The following is a 19,107-nucleotide window of genomic DNA, read 5'->3' on the forward strand; positions in this document are numbered from 1 at the left end:
GCGTGTGTGTGTGTGAGCGTGTGTGTGTGAGCGTTTGTGTGTGTGTGTGAGCGTGTGTGTTTGTGTAAGCATGTGTGTGTGTGTGTGAGCGTGTGTGTGAGCGTGTGTGTGTGTGTGTGAGCGTGTGTGTGTAAGCGTGTGTGTGTGTGAGCGTGTGTGTTTGTGTGTGTGAGCGTGTGTGAGCGTGTGTGAGCGTGTGTGTGTAAGCATGTGTGTGTAAGCATGTGTGTGTAAGCATGTGTGTGTGTGTGAGTGTTTAGGGGGCACCTGCGTATTTTGCGCTCGCGAGCCACTGCCGAGCACAGTATCACCGCGTAACTTGCCATTTAAAAGTGGGTAAAAAGTTTGGCGATAAATAAACAAAGACAAAAAGTGTGTAAATAATCGCAAGTTAATGCATTTCCCCCCCCCTCGTCGAATTAATGCCGCGTTCCAAATGCGTGTCAGGAAACCAACCCGCTCTGCCGGAGCCAGCGCTGGCCTCTCGGGCCGAGGAGACGCAGCAGGCCCAAAACGTGGCCCCTCCAACTCCTCCTGCTCAACTCGCGAGCGACCCCGACCAAGACGAGCAGGTGACACCGCCGATGAGCTCCTCCTCTTCGAAGGAGGAGGTGGAGGAGGTGGAGGAGGTGGAGGAAGAAGCCAGCGTGCAGGCACAAGCACCGCCACTCGCGGTCGAGCAGCAGCAGGAGGAGGCGACGTCGCCACGAGATGAGGTCACAGGTCACGAAGAAGAACATTCTGCTACTTCAGAGCCATCATCTCCGTTACCCAAGGAGGAGGAGGAGGAGAAATCACCTGAAGTCGTGCTAACTGGTCATGAAGAACTGTCGTCCGCGACACCTGAGGAGACTTCGCCGGGACACGTGGTCGCAGATCATGAAGAGTCTTCATCTCCTACACCCGAAGAATCGGCATCTCAGACACCTGAAGAACCATCACCTTTGACACATGAGAAGATATCGCCAGATGTGGTCACAGATAATGAAGAACCGTCACATCTGACACCTGAGAAAACATCACTTGAGGGTGAGGTCACGGGTCATGAAGAACCTTCCTCTCTGACACCCGAAGAATCGGCATCTCAGACAGCTGAAGAACCATCACCTCTGACTCCTGAGCAGATATCGTCAGATGTGGTCACAGATCATGAAGAACCGTCACCTCTGGCACCTGAAAAGACATCACCTGAAGGTGAGGTCACGGGTCATGAAGAACCTTCCTCTCTGACACCTGAAGAATTGGCATCTCAGACACCTGAAGAACCATCACCTCTGACTCCTGAGAAGATATCGCCAGATGTGGTCACAGATCATGAAGAACTGTCACCTCTGACACCTGATAATACATCACCTGAGGGTGAGGTCACGGGTCATGAAGAACCTTCATCTCTGACACCTGAAGAATTGGCATCTCAGACACCTGAAGAACCATCGCCTCTGACTCCTGAGAAGATATCGCCAGATGTGGTCACAGATCATGAAGAACCGTCACCTCTGACACCTGATAATACATCACCTGAGGGTGAGGTCACGGGTCATGAAGAACCTTCATCTCTGACACCTGAAGAATTGGCGTCTCAGACACCTGAAGAACCATCGCCTCTGACTCCTGAGAAGATATCGCCAGATGTGGTCACAGATCATGAAGAACCGTCACCTCTGACATCTGAAAAGACATCACCTGAAGGTGAGGTCACGGGTCATGAAGAACCTTCCTCTCTGACACCTGAAGAATCGGCATCTCAGACACCTGAAGAACCATCACCTCTGACTCCTGATAAGATATCGCCAGATGTGGACACAGATCATGAAGAACCGTCACCTCTGACACCTGATAAGACATCACCTGAAGGTGAGGTCACGGGTCATGAAGAACCTTCATCTCTGATACCTGAAGATTTGGCATTTCAGACACCTGAAGAACAATTGCCTCTGACTCCTGAGCAGATATCGTCAGATATGGTCACAGATCATGAAGAACCATTACCTGTGACACCTGAGAAGACGTCACCTGAAGGTGAGGTTACGGGTCATGAAGAACCTTCATCTCTAACACCTGAAGAACTGTCGTTCCTGATATCTGAGAAGACATCGCCAGGAGATGTGGTCAAAGATCATGAAGAACCATCACATCTGACACTTGAGAAGACATTGCCAGAAGATGTGGTCACAGATCATGAAGAACCATCACCACTGACACCTGAGAAAACATCACCTGATGGTGAGGTTACGGGTCATGAAGAACCTTCATCTTTGACACTTGAAGAACTGTCGTTCCTGACACCTGAGAAGAAATTGCCAGGAGATGTGGTCAAAGATCATGAAGAACCATCACATCTGACACCTGAGAAGACATCATCTGAGGGTGAGGTCACGGGTCATGAAGAACCATCACCTCTGACTCCTGAGAAGATATCGCCAGAAGATGTGGTCACAGATCATGAAGATCCGTCACCTCTGACACCTGAGAATACATCACCTGAAGATGTGGTTGCAGATCATGAAGAACTGACACCTTTGACATCTGAAAAGACATCACCTGAAGGCGAGGTCATGGGTCATGAAGAACCTTCCTCTCTGACACCTGAAGAATCAGCATCTCAGACACCGGAAGAGCCGTCACCTCTGACACCTGAGAAGACTTTACCTGAAGTTGAGGTCTGGGGTCATGAAGAAGCTTCATCTCTGACACCTGAAGAACCATCGTTCCTGACACCTGAGGAGACTTTGTCAGGAGATGTGGTCAAAGATCATGAAGAACCATCACCTCTGACTCCTGAGAAGAAATCACATGAAGATGAGGTCAGGGGTCATGAAGAAGCTTCATCTCTCACACCTGAAGAATTGTCGTTCCTGACACCTGAGAAGACATTGTCAGGACATGTGGTCACAGATTATGAAGAACCTTCATCCCTGACACCTGAAAAGACATCACCTGAAGGTGAGGACATGGGTCATGAACAATCTCAGATACCTGAAGATCTATTACCTCTGACACCAGAGAAGGCATCACCAGGAGCTGTGGTAATCATTAATCATGAAGAACAATCACCCTTGACACCTGAGAAGCTTTTACCTGAAGGTGAGGTCACGGGTCATGAAGAACCTTCATCTCTCACACCTGAAGAATTGTCGTTCCTGACACCTGAGAAGACATTGTCAGGACATGTGGTCACAGATTATGAAGAACCTTTGTCCCTGACACCTGAGAAGACATCATCTGAAGGTGAGGTCACCGGTCATGAAGAATCTTCATCTCTCACACCTGAAGAACTGTCACCTCTGACACCTGAGAAGACATCATCTGAAGGTGAGGTCACCGGTCATGAAGAACCTTCATCTCTCACACCTGAAGAACTGTCACCTCTGACACCTGAGAAGACATCGCCAGGAGATGTGGTCACAAGTCATGAACAAGAAACTTCCACGCCACCTTTGCCATCATCTCTGATACTCGAGGAGAAGACATCACCCAAAGATGACAGCGCACATCATGAGCAAGAACCTTTCCCCTCAGAACCATCACCGTCTACACCCGAGGACGATAAAACATCACTTGAAGACGAAAATCCTTCTTCAGAGCCACCATTTCCAATATCAGAAGAGGAGAGGACACCACTACCCGATGACGATGATGACGATTCACCTCCTCATTCAGGGCCGGAGGTCGTCATTGCGGGCGATACGCCGGTGGAGGCCGAACCTCCCGTCGAAACGTCGACGGGCCCAGAAATGGCCCTCGTGGACGTGCTGACTCAAACGGAGCGACCCCATGACGAATCTTCTCCTCCTCCTTCATCTTCGGACGAGGCTGAACACACCGAGGCAACTCCGTCGGCAGCGTTGGCAGAAGAGGCCGTCAGCCACGTGGAGGGAGACCTCGCAAACGACGAGGTCGAAGCTACGACCGCCAAAGCTCTGGGGAAAGTTGACGCGCCAGGAGGCGATGAGCCAACGCCGGCGGAGCTTCCCGAAACGTCGGACTTGGTGGGGAGAGTAGAGTCGCCTGGTGAAGGCCCACCAGTCGCTCAGCCGGACGTGCTCATCTCCCAAGACTCCGGGGTGGAAGAAGAAATCACGGCGGGGCCTTCGCATGCCAGCTTGCCGGCGTTGGCCGCCAGCGTGGACGGCGAAGGTAGCGGCGTCACGATCGAAGCGGTGGATGGGGAAGCAACGACCGAGCCCTCGGAGGAGTCGAACGCCATCGTCTCACTCGCCGAGCACCAGCAGGAGGATGACTCTGGCGATGCTGCTCCCGCTCCCTTGCCAGACGAGGCCAAGGGCCACGTGGAGGAGATGGTGGCGCCGACTCTGTCAACACTGATGACGACCGTGCAGATGCTGCCCGAGTCAGTGACCGAGAGCGACGACGACACGACCGAAGGCTCGGGAAACCACGTCGACTCCTCGCCGATATCGCCGCCGGTCGTGGTCAAAACCGCGGAGCCCGAGGCGGACGAAGAGGAGGGGCCGGCACCGGCGCCCGCATCCGAAGCGGCGGCGGGGGCGACGGCGGCAGCGGCACTTTCGGAAGAATCGCACGAACCGGAACGATCCGCGCCGGATGCCGACATGGAGGAGGCGCCGCTAGGCTCCGACGCCAATCACCCCACCACGGCGCCGGCCGGTGCTCACGCAGCAGCGGCCCCGGCGAGCTACGAGACGCACGGCGCCTTCCCCACGCTGAAGGAGCAAATCGCGGCGCAGGCCCGGCTGCTGGACCGCGGCCGAGACGACTATGCCGGTTACGCCATCATCGCCGAGTCGACCGCGGCGCCGGTGGACGGCGATGAGGGACGCCATCCATCGTCGCCACCAGAGACGCAGGACATCGACGAGGGCTTCGTGCAGGTGCTGCCATCCGTGGCCGTCAAACCCACACCGTCTGGTGCCACGTCTTCGCCGGCCGCTCACGTAGAGATGCCAGGAGAGGGGCTGGCCGGGAGCGAGACGTCTCCGGACGAAGCTCAGGAGCCGTCCACACTTCCCAGCGCCCTGCAGGAGTCTGCCCCCGAAGGTAACCGCCGCCCCCCCCCCTACCCGCGACCTTCTAACCTGCTAACCTGCCCCCTCCCGCCCCCCCCCCCCCCCCCCGTCCACCGCAGTAAAGGACTAGCGTTGTCAAATAACGAGGGCGGCTGTCTCAGTGGTGCGGTTGCTGGGCGGATTCTCGCATCGCAGGAGAAGGGCAGGTGGCCGGCGGTTTGGGGGGGCGTTCATCCAGCAGTGGATTGACCATGGCTTCTTATGATGATGGTGGTGGTGACAGTTAGTCGTGTGCGGTGGGTTAAAGTGTAGGTTAGGTACGCCCACCTCCTTAAGATGTCCGGCAAGACGCGTGACAGATTGGGCCATTTAATTAGATTGGGGGGAACTGCATAACACGAATGGGCGCACATGGCGTAGGCTTGCGACCTGCTTGCCCGACCGTCAACTTTTGCATCCGCACATACGGTGACAATTGATTGGACCACAAAAGTTGTTGCCTCCGAAAAAAAGTTAAAACGACAATAAAAAAAGACCGCATTTCAGCAACGGCACGCTCCATCCATCGCGGCGATCGACTCGGCTATGCCGACGCGCCCTGGCGTCGTTCTCACACCGCGACGCTTATAGGAGAAGGAGCGAAACGTCGGGCATCATTGCCCGAACCACATGCGGTACGAGTCGGTGCGGCGTTGTAATGTTTGGTGAGGGAGACTTATCCTTTAGTTTGTTTTAGTTTTCTGGGCATGGGCATGGGCAGGATGGGGGGGGGGGGCGAGGGAGGTTGCTATTTATTTTTTCCCACTTATTGTTTTTTTGCTTTAGAAAACCGCTCGTTATTATTTTTAATTAACGTGCATGGCACATCTCATGGCGGCTGTTTGTTTCAATCTGTCAGCCGAAAGACCGAGAGGGGCTCCGCATAATCCACGTGGGAATTTAATGTTTCTCCTTCTGCAAAGCGCTGTCAGTTCTCTCTCCAAATAAACGGCTCCCAGCGCTGCCACGAACGGCGAGCCCTGCAGTCGGTTCACGCGCCGACCTCGAGAGGGGGAGGCGGGGGGGGACACTTCTGAAATTTCAGTCACCGGATAAATGAAGCGTTGGCGTGGCCATCCTTGTGGAGCACGACTCGTTCGCGACCGCTGTTTTATTCGCCGGTGAACGTTGAATCGGCGTTTCCTGTTCCGTAGGTTCCGGAGACGTGGATGGGACGGACAAGGAGGCCGAACCTCAGCCTCCGTCGTCCAAGGAGTCCGAGGAGTCTGAAGAATCCAAGGAGTCTGATGAGCTGTCTCCTCTTCTGGAGGCTTCGCACGGCGTAGAGAGCATCGTCCTGGCAACCTCTCCCACCCCAGTGGAGCCTCTTGCCCCAGAAGCTTCTGCGGGGATCGACCTCAACAGCGACGTGGCCACGCTGCCACCCGCGTTGCTCGCAGAGCCGGCGAGCAGCGGCGGCGACTCTTCTTCTTCTTCCGAAGAAGAAGAGAAGCCGGTGCCAACTTCACCATCCGGGGAGGAGCAGGAGGAGAAGCAGGAGGAGGAGCAGGAGGTCGCATCGACGGAGTGGTCCGGTCTTCCTGAGCTGCAGCCGGGTCCCCGCATCTCCCCCGTGGCCGATCTGCCCGATGAGAAGCACGCGGGCGAGGGCGGCGAGGGGGGCGACAACGATGATGACGCTTTGATCGAAGCCTCCACAGGCAAACCCGAGGTGACGATGCCAGAAGACGGGATCATGGGCACTCCTCATCCGGAAGCCGCATCGGAGGCGTCTGGCGCAGAGTGGCCGCACTTCGCGGGAGAGTCGGGGGCGGAGGGAGGCGAGGGAACAGACGTCGCCACGGCCGCAAGTGGCGTGGAGACGTCGCCCGAAGGCAGTGGAGAGCCCTGGACGGTGGCGTCGCCGCAACTCGAAGATCCTTTCGTCGAGCCTCGGGTGGAAGGCGCCGCACCTGCCGATGACACGGACGTGGGCGCCCTCGACAGAGAGCCGTCCCAGGCGTTGGAGGTAGCCTCGCTGACGCCGGAGACACCGCAGGGCCTTTTCATCTCGGCTCACCCTCCCGCCGAGAGCGGCAGGTCGCACGCCGATGAGGAGGAGGAGTCGAGCGGAGAGGGGGCCCTGCCGAACGTGCCGCTGGTCCTCATCGCGTCCGTCACCACCCCCGTTCCCGCGGCGCCGATGGAGCCGAACGGCAACAACGGCAACAGGAACGAACCCCAGGAGGCGGTGTCACCCATCCTGTCCCAGATCAAAATCCCCGACAAAGAGCACCCGGGCGAGCAGTACCCGGAGGGCGAGCAAACGGAGGGGCGGGCCGACGGTGAGCGCTCGACCAACGAGCCCCCTCCCCAAACGTCGGACGACGTTTTCGCAGAGGGAGCGCCGCACGGACCGTCGGGTGCCCACGACCAGCGGCCGGCCGAGTGGGTAGAGGAGAAGGCCTACGAAGGTTTTGTAGAGGAGGCGGATGAGAAAGAAGCTGCAGAGGCCGACAAAGAAGCGGACGGACCCACCGGCACCGCGCCGACTGCTCACGCCGACCGGGAGCCGGGCGGCGTTGATGGCACCACCTTTCCCGGCGAGCCGGAAACGACTCCGGCAGAACAGCCCAGCATCTCTTCTACGCACGGAACGTCCCCGAACGTGACCGTGAAGCTTCCCGCGCACGCGCACGCTGACGACAAAGAGGAAGAGGAGAAGGAGGAGAGGGGCGATGGCATCCCGTTTGGAAGGCCAATTCCCGCGGACGAAAACAACGCACTGGCGAACGAACTGCCGGGAGAGACCGCCCTAGCTCCCGCGGTCCCGTCGGCTGGACAGCTGTCTACTCAGTCGAACGTAGACAGCGACGACGATGACGAGAATGAAATCGCTGCAAACTCACCAGTCACTCCGGCCCCTCTGGGGGACTTCCACGAGCCCTCGAGCATCGACGAGCGGCCACAGGGAGCCGAGACGAGCAGCAACGCGCCGGAAGAGGAGAACGTTTGGAACTGGCCCTCCGTCGTCGACCCCGAGGCCGGTGTCCACGACGGAGGGGCGTCTGCGGAGGCCGCGGGCGTCCCGGCATCTGACACGCCGGCCGTCGGAAAGGACGAGGGCGATGAGTCGGGGGAGCCATCGTCAGCGACGACCGCCACCGGTCCTCCGGTGTCGGGCCACGCCGTGGGGCCCTCGGAGGAAGACGTCGCAGTACCCCATGCGTTCACGCCGTATTCCATCGTCGAGTGGGAGGAGGACAGCTCGGTTGCCGGCACGCCATTCCCCGACGAGAGCCTGGTGCTCTCCCTGCCGGGTGAGCGGGGCGGCGTTCGCGAGGGCGGGCACAGCGCAACCTCACAAACGACCCGGCGAAGTCGGTCACCCTCACTCGGGGGCCTCTCACGCGGCATCGGAGCGGTCGGCGCTGCTGGCGAACGTCGAATTAATCATTGGCACCATATCCCTCTCTCTTTCTGTCGCCTCGGCTAGACTGCGAGCAGAACCCGTGTGAGAGCGGCGGGCGCTGCGTGTCCTACGAGGGGCAGCACCACTGCGTCTGTGAGCCGGGCTACTCCGGGGACCGATGCGAAGTCGGTGAGTCAATAAATGAATTATTCTATTTAAAATACATCACAGTGTCACTCAGGCGACTCAGCCGCTAGAGGCTGCTACGTTTCCCCCATTGTTGTGAATGTAGCCGTTTTTTATCGTTATCACAACTCTCTGATTAGCACAGTTGGCTACGTACGGCGCGAAATAAGTTCTACGTACACACATACTCTGAAATGAAACAATTGATTGAACGGGCGGGTGATTGTTACGGCGCTAGTTTAATAACAATAAAGACAAAAGCCCGATCGCCCCTGCAGACACAGAGCCTTGACCTCGTAGCACTTAGAAGAAGGCAATTTACTGTTGGTCCCGTTACCAACAATGGGTCCAAATAAACAATCAAGGTCAAACTCGCGGACTATCGGTCCAATCGCCAACGAACGGTCCAATCGAGAACGATCGGGGCTAATCGCCAACGATCAATAACTATCGGTCCAATCACTAACGATTGGTCCAATCGCCAACTATTAGTCCAGTCGAGAACAATGGGGGTCAATCGTCAACTGAGATGTTCATCTGGCCGAGCGAGGCGCCGGGCATGGCGTCGCCACGTGGGGTCCCCCCGCTCGTGTGATCACTCAGGAACCGATCTCGCTGCGTTCACAGAGGTGGACGAGTGCGAGTCCAACCCCTGCCACAACGGCGGCACGTGCGTGGACCACGTGGCCTCCTACTCGTGCCAGTGCCTGCCCAGCTACGCCGGCAAGCACTGCGAGGAGGGTGAGTCCGAGATCTCTCGTGGGAGATTTTCTTTTTTCACGAAGACTGGCGCGACTTGAATCCCCGCGTGGAATGTGACGTTGAGAACAAACAAAAAAAACGCTCTATCGCCCCCTGGCCCTAACCCCCGTGAACGCAACACACGTACCCGCAAGCCTTAATCGCTGCACTCGACACCTGGGACTCGGGGACGGCACAGCGAGCCCGGGCAATGAATCGGACCGTTGCCACGTGGAGCGCGAGCGAGGTTTCTGGCGCCGCGTGACCTCGGGACTCGCCAGGGGTGAGTTTGCGCTCGACCCTTGCGACGGCGATCGTCACCGCCGCCCGGGACGCCGTGACGTGACCAGGCCGTGATTCTGCAGCTATCCACATGACGACAAGGCACTCCGTTGACCCATCATTGCGTGTGGCCAGGTCGCTTCTGAAAAATATGTTCATACCTCCAGTGTGGGCTTTACCTGGTAAGATAAAACAAGTTTGGTATTGTTTGTACTTTTTTAAGAGTGATTTTGTATTGTTCTGACCGCGTGCCCCTACTGGACATCTGTGCTGGGGAAAAAGTTTTATAGCTCGTCGGATTCCTCCGGTATAAATAAAAATTTTGATTCTGATGAGCCATGGAGGGGAGGGGGAGAAGGGGGGGGGGCTCACTCGGGCGCAGATCGTCGTGACTAACGCTGCCGCCGCTGTCTCTTCTCTCTGTCCCTGTTTGCTGTCTCTGCTCTGTGTGTCTCTACGCTCGCTGTCTCTGCTCCCTGTCTGTCTCGACTCTGCTGTCTCGACTCTGCTGTCTCTGCTCGCCGTCTCTGCTCGCCGTCCGTCCCACGCTCGCTGTCGCCAGACACGGAGATCTGCGAGCCGGGCTGGCAGAAGTTCCAGGGCCACTGCTACCGCTACGTGACGGAGCGTCGCGACTGGGAGCGCGCCGAGCGAAGCTGCCGCACCTTCGGGGCCCACCTGGCGAGCGTGCACTCGCGCGAGGAGCAGCGCTTCCTCACCAGTACGCCTCCCCGGGGGGTCGGCGGGGGTCAGTCGGGGTCGGGGGGAACGGGAGAGGGGCGCTCGGTGTGTGGGTCAAGGAAGGGGTGGCACAGGGCGGAGTAGTGGTGGTGGGGGTGGTCACAGTGTGGGGGGCGGTAGTGGTGTTGCGGTCTGTTGAAGGTCACACGTGGGCATCTTTGTCTCTTGCTGTTTGTTTGCTGCACTACTGAACCCGGCGAACCGAGTTCGGTGATTTGTACCTGGTCCAGGGCCCCCACTAAGTCGACTCAGCCTCAAATGAGTACCTGGTGCGGTGTGTAAACATCGCCACTGGGGAGACAAAGGCTGCTGAGTGTGGTTTTGCCCCCCCACCTCGTGTGCCGTGCCGTTCTTCACAGGTGCTACTCGCTAACAGCACTTGCCCCAACAGTCTGTTAAGGCTATACGGGGGATCTTTGTCTTTTTTTGGGAGGGGGGGTTTCAGTGGAGGTCAGCGGTCAGGGGGTCACAGCCACCACCGATGGGCTCTTCACACGGCTAGCTCGAAGCCAAGCCGCCACTGCCGCCAATGGAAACGCTTGCTACCCCGCCCGCCCACCTTTGTCTCTCTTTCTCTCGACAGGTCTCGGCCAGTACCAGTGGATCGGCCTCAACGACAGGATGTACGAGAACGACTTTCACTGGAGCGACGGAAGCCACCTGGTAAGGGACTCCGTCCAGACTCTAGACGGACTGCGCGCGCGTGAGAGGGAGCGAGCGGGGAGAGGGGGGGGAGTTGAGGGGGGGCGGGGAGACACGTTGGGGGGTAGCGGGGAGAGGGGGGGCAGTTGAGGGGGGAGAGGGGGGCAGGGAGACACGTGGGGGGGGGAGCGGGGCTGGAGAGGGGAGGAGGGAGAGGGGGGTATTGATGATGGTGGTCGTGGGCCCAAGTCGAAATTTTGGCAACGGCTGGAAGGGTCCCCGTCGCAGCGGCAGAACTAAGTGGGGGGCGTGGGGGGGGGGGTAATTGCCCCCCCCCCACCCCCCCCCCCCCCCACTTGAGCCCCACAAATGGAGTACTGTCTTATTGATATTTGTTGAAATTCAGGGGGATGAACGACACCGAACGTGGCCTCAATCTAGACAACTACTAAAACATTGCGAGTGTGTTCGCATTGAGCTGAGCCTACGCGTCAGGCGAACGGCGACGAGTACGATGATGTTGGCGATGATGGTGTTGATGACGGCAAAGTTGATGGCGACGATGATGTTGACGATGATGATGACGATGTTGATGATGTTGATGATGTTCATGGTTTTGATGACAAGGATGATGATGTTGATGATGTGCATGGTTTTGATGACAAGGATGATGATGATGTAGATGATGTGCATGGTTTTGATGACAAGGATGATGATGATGTAGATGATGTGCATGGTTTTAATGATGTCGATGATGATGGTGTTGACGATGACGACAAAGTTGATGTCGATGGTGACGATGACGATGTTGATGACGTTGTGCCACGTGGCCTTGGTAGGACTACGAGAACTGGAGGCTCAACCAACCCGACAGCTTCTTCGAACCCGGCGAGGACTGCGTGGTGCTCATCTGGCACGAGAACGGGCAGTGGAACGACGTTCCGTGCAACTACCACCTCACCTTCACCTGCAAGAAGAGCGCAGGTGAGCAAGCGCACGTGTGTCTGCGCGTGTGTGTGTGCGCACGTGTGTGTGCGCGTGCACGTGCACGTGTATCACCGGCCTGTGAACACGTGTGTGCGTGCACACGTACGGGGGCCGAGTTCGATTTCCCCGCTCGCGGCCACCCACCGACAACCAGCGACGATTATTCTGAACCGGTCCTGGACCTCTGCTTAGGTCGACTCAGCCTGAAACGAGTAAGTACCCGGTGCGGTGTGTAAGCATCGTCACCGGGGAGACAAATGCGGCCGGGGGTGGTGTTGGCCGCACCCACCCGCCCCGTGTGCCGTGTCCAGCCTTCACAGGCGCTCGCTCGCTAGCAGCACTTGCCCCAGGAGTCAGCTGAAGGCTATACCGGGGTGGGGGATCTTTGTGTCTATGAAGACGCGTGAAGTGCGCGTGTGCATGGCAAGGGCGTGGTGCTGTTCACCCAGCATCTTCCTCATGCCTTGCCGGCTTTACAAAGGTGCTCACTCGCTCACATCACTTGCCCCAACGGTCCGCTGCAGGCTATCCGGGGGGGGATCTTTATCATTGCCTTTGTCTGTGCCGCCCTCCCTCCCCCCGCCCGGCTGCCAGTGTCGTGCGGGCCGCCACCCGTGGTGCCCCACGCGCGCTCCTTCGGGGCTCTGCGCGGCCGCTACGAGCTGCACGCCCTGGTGCGCTACCGGTGCCGCGAGGGCTTCGTGCAGCGCCACCAGCCCAGCGTGCGCTGCCGCGACAGCGGCCGCTGGGACGAGCCGCGCATCACCTGCGTGCGACGTGCGTGCCTTGGCCGACGAGCCGCTCGGACACACGCACGCACGCACAGCCCACGTGTTCCCACGCAAGCCACGTGTCTACACACAGCCCACGTGTCCCCAAGCAGCCCACGCGCGCACGCACAGCCCACGTGTTCCCACACAATCCACGTGTCCACACGCAAACCACGTGTCCCCACACAATCCACGTGTCCACACACAACTCTCATAACGGTCATGGGACTTCCTTTGCCAGTAGCAAAATATGAGAGAATGTTTTCCCCTTTTTTCTGGCAACAAAACAGGTGTTAAGATGTTAACACACTAAACTGAAACCTTTCACAAGGAATCATGTTTGCATTCCGACCACAATACTTGTGGTCGGAATGCAAACAGAAAACATACTCTCATAACGATAATGACCATCATGACGATGATGAGTTGACCATGATTATGGTGATGATGATGATGTTCCAGCCCCCCCCCCCCCCCCCACAGCAGGAACCACTCACCCACACACCACGTGTCCCCCACCCCTCCCATATACAACCCACTTCTGACGCACCCACCACACACACCACGTGTCCACCCCCACCGCCTTCCAGCCCCCCCCCCCCCCCCATGAAGGGTGACAATCATGACGATGATGATATTAACTCATAACGATGATCATGACGACACACGATCTACGTACGTTGAACTTCTTTCGCACCGTACGTAGCCAACCGCGCTAATCGGAGGTGCGGGGGAAGGACAACAAACTAAACACACGCAAAAAGCAGTCCTAAATAAATTGGTTTTCAATCTAAAAATAAGTTCATGTTGATGATGACCATCGTGACCATGGTGATGTTGATGATGATGATGGTGGTGGTGTTCCCCCCTTCCCCCCACAGCCGGCACGATCGCGAGGAGCACGAGCCAAGGTCGTGACCCTGCTGCCCCCCACCAGCACCTCGCGTGGTCGCGCCTGCCGAGGCGTTCACCGCACCGGCACCGCTTCCTGCACTGAGCCCCCCACCACCCCGTACCCCCCCCCCCATACCCCACGTGCCCCCCCCCCACATCCCCGTGCCCCGCCCCCACCCCCCGTGCCCCACCCCCCGCGTCCCAGAGCCTCCAACTTCTCTCACCCCCCCCCCCGCAAACCCAATCACGACGGCTCCCAGGCCACAAGAGGAACGCATCGACTAAAATCATCGATATTTCTTTTTTACGACACGTCGATTGAAATCATCGATGTTTTTTAATTGATCGATTTTTATCGATCGATTCCTAGGAAATACGATACACGCAAATGAGTGTCGTTGCGTTTGAGAGTGGTGCACGTTTAATGTTCGCGTGCTTTTCGTATCTCACGGGGAGCGCGTGACCTCTTCCTGCCGCCTACTAGAGGCCGCTACATTCACGACGGTCGAGATTTTTTTTTTTTTAATAATTTAATCGTGACTAAAAATCGCTACTATGCAATTCAACGCTGGGTGGGGAGGCGGGAGGAGTGGGAATCGTTACCCGCCTGCTAAGATATGCAACAGACGATGACGCATCGATTCACATCGATTATTCGGCTCACGGACACACGCATGGAATCGCGCGTGTTCGGATCTGCCTAAAGATGATTATTTTACGATCCGCAAGCAAGAATGCGTAAGGAGCCGGTGAAAAAATGAAACTAAGAAAAATATTGCTTGATTTTATTCCTTTCATCCCGAATTGTGACATTGTGAAGCCCTTGCATCGCGGCGTCGTGAGCCGTGGGCGCATGGTGCTCGAGAATATTGGGTGCCAAACATTATCAGAGTTGTGTGTTTTTGTTTGCATTCCGACCGCAGGTATTGTGGTCAATGCAAATATGACTCCTTGTAAAAAAAGGTGTCAGTTTTGTTGCCAGATAAAAGGGTAAAAAAACAATTATAATATTTTGCTACTGGCAAAGGAGGGTTCCAATGGTGGGTGCCATACTCTTTGGTTCTTTCGGTAAAGTCACGTGGGTAGAAAAAATAATAAAGATCACGACGTTTCGATCGCAACACAAGCGGTTGTTTTGTTTCCTTTTCCGCCTGAGGACGACCGCTTGTGTTGCGATCGAAACGTCGTGATCTTTTATTATTTTTTCTACCCACGTGACTTTACCGAAAGAACCAAAGAATATGTATTCCTGCAGTCACGAAAGCTTCAAATCAATATTGGGGTGCGGCACGCCATTTACAGACGAGCACGGAGGGCGAAGTAGAGAGCACGAAATGTCCAAAGCGCAGAACAGACTCGCGGTTGAGACGCGACGGATCACGAGGGATGAAAATATCCGGCAAATAAGTTCGTCGTTTTACAGCTCAGCCGTCGCTGCCACGACCCTGGTGATTTGCAGCCAACGGGCTGCAGAATGTCCAAGTCTCTGCGTCGGGAAGAGCTTCGGTTTCATTCGGAATCGCTCAGCAGTCTCGTTTAGCGAGGGAACACTGGGAGTTTTGAATTTTCACGGAAATTTCTTCAGTCACGTTTATGGAAAGGGTACCGGATATACAAATTGGTTTGGTTTTTTTTGTGACGTCGTGAAAAGTTAAATGTTCACGAATGGAATTCGTCAAACATCTTAAGTGTGGCAGGACCCTCCCGATAAACATCGCTGAGACTCAGATGAGGCTCTCCTCGGATAAATGGAATCACCGTATTGTCCGGATTATAACACACGCTTGTTTTTTTTTAATATTTCTGTATTTCAAAGAAAACGTTGGTCACCGTGTGTGTGTGTGCGCGTGTGGGAGTGTCAGGCCATATCCTCTAGATCTGAATAATACGGCAATACCACAACACTGGGCCGATAGCCCATTGATAACCAGAGGAAATGACACGTGACTGCCGCTTTATGACGTAAAGAGAACGTGTCTCGTGTTCACGGACGAAGACAGCTTTAAACTTAAAATTTTATATACCTTACCGTGGCTGTGAGTATATGTGTATGAATATTTTTATATATATAAATACACAGTATATATTTTTTTTGAGAGAGAAGAGGAATGGGGAAAAATATAAGTACATTTCATTGTTGTAAATCTGTTTCTTTTGGAAATGTCAGAGCACTTATCATGCTTGTCCGCAGGAGGGCGCTGTGTCGCTGTGTTCGACAACGTGAACCCTTCGTCCAGACTTAAGCCAACGTGGTCCAAAGTCACCACCAAGAGGGTGGGGGAGGGGTTGATTGAGATCTCGTAGAATGTATTCCAGCCCCCCCCCTAATTCCCCTGGACCCCCCCCCCCCCCACCTCGCCTTACTCATTCCCCCGGCAACATGGGCGGGCTGGGGAAATATTTTCAGGAGCTCAGCCCCGGCTAGCTCCGGCTGAAAGGAAGCTCTGTTTATTACGGACGGAGAAGAAACACCACAAACCTATGGCTGTTCCGCTTTGTTTAGAGACGTTTTGTTAGAAAGAGAAGAAACAAGGTGGAGTGGTGGCGCAGTCGTCAGCGCACTGCGCTACGAATCCGGAAACCTCGGTTCGATTCCTGGTGGCTACGGCTCACATCCGTGCCGAGCGATATCCGGGGCTCTCACCCCCCCCCTTTCCCCAATTCGTACAGCGTGTGTAGACCATCATCCAGCAGTGGAGTGACACTAGACTGTTAATTGATCATTACCTTTTAAGGGAAGTGAAATCGACCTGCTCGAAATGGAAATGCAATTTTTGTTACATCGTGTTGAATGGGGTCACGTGATTCCTACAGCCACTAGAGACCGCTATCTTCACCGCGGTGCAAAAAAAGACCTCCTTTTGAATGGCGAATCCTGAATTCATATTGAATCGTGGGGGAGGATGAACCGTCATATCCCTTCGCCACGCGATTTATTTTTGTTACCCTGAAGAAGACTAAGTGGCTGAAACGTCGGCTTTTTTATCTTCCTCTCGGCGAAATGACTCTTTTTTTTAAGTTTAAATGTTGGGGTTGTTTTTCGAGTCCAGTGCAAAAGGCCCCTAAAATATCGGGACACGTGTTAAGGGGCATCGTGTAATGTGCCTGTGCGTTGCGTGTACGTGATCATGTGTGTGTGTATGTCTTTGTATCTTTGGGATGGGAGCGTTGGAGCAGTGGTTAGCGCACTGCACTACGAACCCAGCTGGGTTCTTAATACACAGCCTAACATCAGTGACTTTTGATGTAAACTGGTTCCGTGGCCCCAATAGGTCGGCTCGGCCTTAAACGAGTACCGAGTGCGGTGTGGAAAAACATCAGCAGTCGGGACACAAAGGCGGTCGGGCGTGATTCTGACCATATTGCTCCTTGATGTTCCGTGCAGGCCTTAATAATAGGTAATCGCTAACAGCATCTTCCCCAACAGCCTCATGCGGCGGTACGGGAGCTATTTGCCTTTGTGTGTGCGTGTGTGTACGTGTGTGTGTGTGCGTGTGTGTACGTGCGTTTACGTGCGTTTACGTGTGTGTACGTGTGTGTGTGTCATTTGTTTTGGTTAAAGATATATCTCACGAGGTTTAAGTGTCGGTATGCATAGGATGCTGTTACAAATGAATGTACGCGTAACTTGCAATCGCGTACATTTGTGGATATCTGGTGGCGTTGTGCGGCAGCGGTCGGTAGCGCACTGCGCTATGAAGCCGGCGGGCTGAGTTCGACTCCCAGACACGGCGACGTGAAATCTGAACAACCCCTTAGCTATTCTTCACCAACCCGCACTGACCAGCGTGGTGAAGTATGGTCAAACAACCGCTACCCCCCACCCCCATCGCGCTTGGCGATGGGGGTGGGGGAGGGGAAGTAGTTTCATCCAGCAGCGGATAGACAAATGGGTGTAAATTAATTTCAAAAAACGGGCTTTTAAAATAACCTTTGAACTAACACGTTACAATTGTTCCACGTGTGATGTTGCTGAAGGCATCACAGATAATAGTATTATTATGATCAGTGTCCAAATCTCAACAGCCAACGAGGAACCTAAATGCTTGACTAACTCTTCATTAGTTTTTTGTTATGATTTTGCTTCTAAATGTTATTAAACAAAATAAGAGGGTTGCAGCGTGGGGGTAGCTTTTGACTTTTGTTTGGGGGAAAAATGCTCTTTAAAAAATATATAAGGCATGTAAAATGCATTAGCGTGTATATTATGTATACGGCATGTTATCATAATATCAGTATTATTATATATTATTATATATATATATCCGCTTTAATTAAAATGCGCTTTTACCAAAGAGACCCATCATTTGCCTATAGCTGCCGGTTCGATCTTGGGGTGAAATATTAATGTTTATATAATTCAAACGACAAAGTTGGACGAAAAACAGCAAAAAAACTAAACTATGTGCAGTCTATAGTTCCAATTTTGTTCATGCCTTCTGCTTTTCTTGAAATAACGTGTACATTATCTTGTAAGTCTGATATCCCCCCCTACCCACATGCACACCCATTCTCGTACCGCCTTATATACGTTACAAAGCAATATTCCTAATCGCCTCGTCTTACACGTCATGCCTTACGTTAATGTGTATGGTGTATTGACTACAAGACGCACGCTCTGAAACGCACATGCTGGGCAACGCATGAAGTCTGTAGCACTCTCCTCCCCCTAATATCCACGTTAAAATCGGATAATATCTTGTCTGCCGGATTGGCCCTCCCAGACTCCCCGTGTCATTCGTTCAAATGCGGCAACTCCGGACCGGTTTCGCCCTCTGCAGGGACTCATCAGCGGGGTTTTGTCTGGACTGGTTTCTGTTCTCGTTGCGGCTCTTCGGCAGAGTCGGCCTAGACATGGTTTCATCTTTCTACGTCTTATCAGCAGAGTCGCATGGACCAGTGTTTTGACTGCATGTGTCTTCATCAGCAGTCGCATGAGCCAGTTATGACATACACAGGGCTCATCCAGCAGAGTCGCGTTGACTTTTCGTGATGAGTCTCAGAAGGGTGGAAACCAGTCCATCGTTTGCCTTGTGTAATTTGCGGAAGTCGTCGTGAGTGAAACTACTGCCATATGTCAAGATGACGTCCCAACCCAACGTGGACACAACGTACGCTGTGGTGCACGGCGGCGGGGAGATGATGGCTTTTGATGCGGTTTGAAATCGTCGAATGCAACGTGCTCTGGTCGATTTGGTGGGCGAGGCGGCGGGGGGGGGGGGGTGAATGAAATGTTCATTCATTATGTTATGTTAGTTCATTCATTTCAGTCATTCCTCCGGGACGCCTGTAAAAAAATAAACGAGATGTTTTAGCTCACAAGATTTGTGTTTTTTTGTTCCTGGTTAAATATTTTCAATAAACAAAATCAATTGGTTAAAATGTTTGTTGTTATTTTTTTTTTGCTGTCAGATTCATACGTATTTAAGCGAGGCCCCGTTCAGATTCAAAGCGTCGTCTTGCCGTGGACTTCGAGCGTGTCCGC

The 19,107-nt window shown here is 54.6% G+C and overlaps 1 protein-coding gene across 2 annotated transcripts in view; it reads left to right on the forward strand.

Annotated features, from left to right (window-relative positions):
* Positions 1-18,986, forward strand: part of LOC133346676 (aggrecan core protein-like) — a 38,692-nt gene extending 19,706 nt beyond the window's left edge. Inside the window, exons 7-15 of one of the 2 annotated variants that reach the window (XM_061558461.1) lie at positions 448-5,019; positions 6,182-8,287; positions 8,464-8,568; positions 9,193-9,306; positions 10,151-10,309; positions 10,913-10,992; positions 11,811-11,955; positions 12,553-12,735; positions 13,610-18,986. In XM_061558461.1, coding sequence (XP_061414445.1) covers positions 448-5,019; positions 6,182-8,287; positions 8,464-8,568; positions 9,193-9,306; positions 10,151-10,309; positions 10,913-10,992; positions 11,811-11,955; positions 12,553-12,735; positions 13,610-13,725 — 7,580 coding nt within the window. In that variant the 3' untranslated portion in view covers positions 13,726-18,986. Of the gene's footprint in view, positions 1-447; positions 5,020-6,181; positions 8,288-8,463; positions 8,569-9,192; positions 9,307-10,150; positions 10,337-10,912; positions 10,993-11,810; positions 11,956-12,552; positions 12,736-13,609 lie in introns of both variants that reach the window. The other variant, XM_061558460.1, reaches the window with a different exon arrangement.
* Positions 18,987-19,107: the final 121 nt, after the last annotated feature.

This window comes from Lethenteron reissneri, chromosome 24, assembly GCF_015708825.2.
Source record: "Lethenteron reissneri isolate LAM-NWPU_2019-01 chromosome 24, ASM1570882v1, whole genome shotgun sequence".
Lineage (NCBI taxonomy): Eukaryota > Metazoa > Chordata > Hyperoartia > Petromyzontiformes > Petromyzontidae > Lethenteron > Lethenteron reissneri.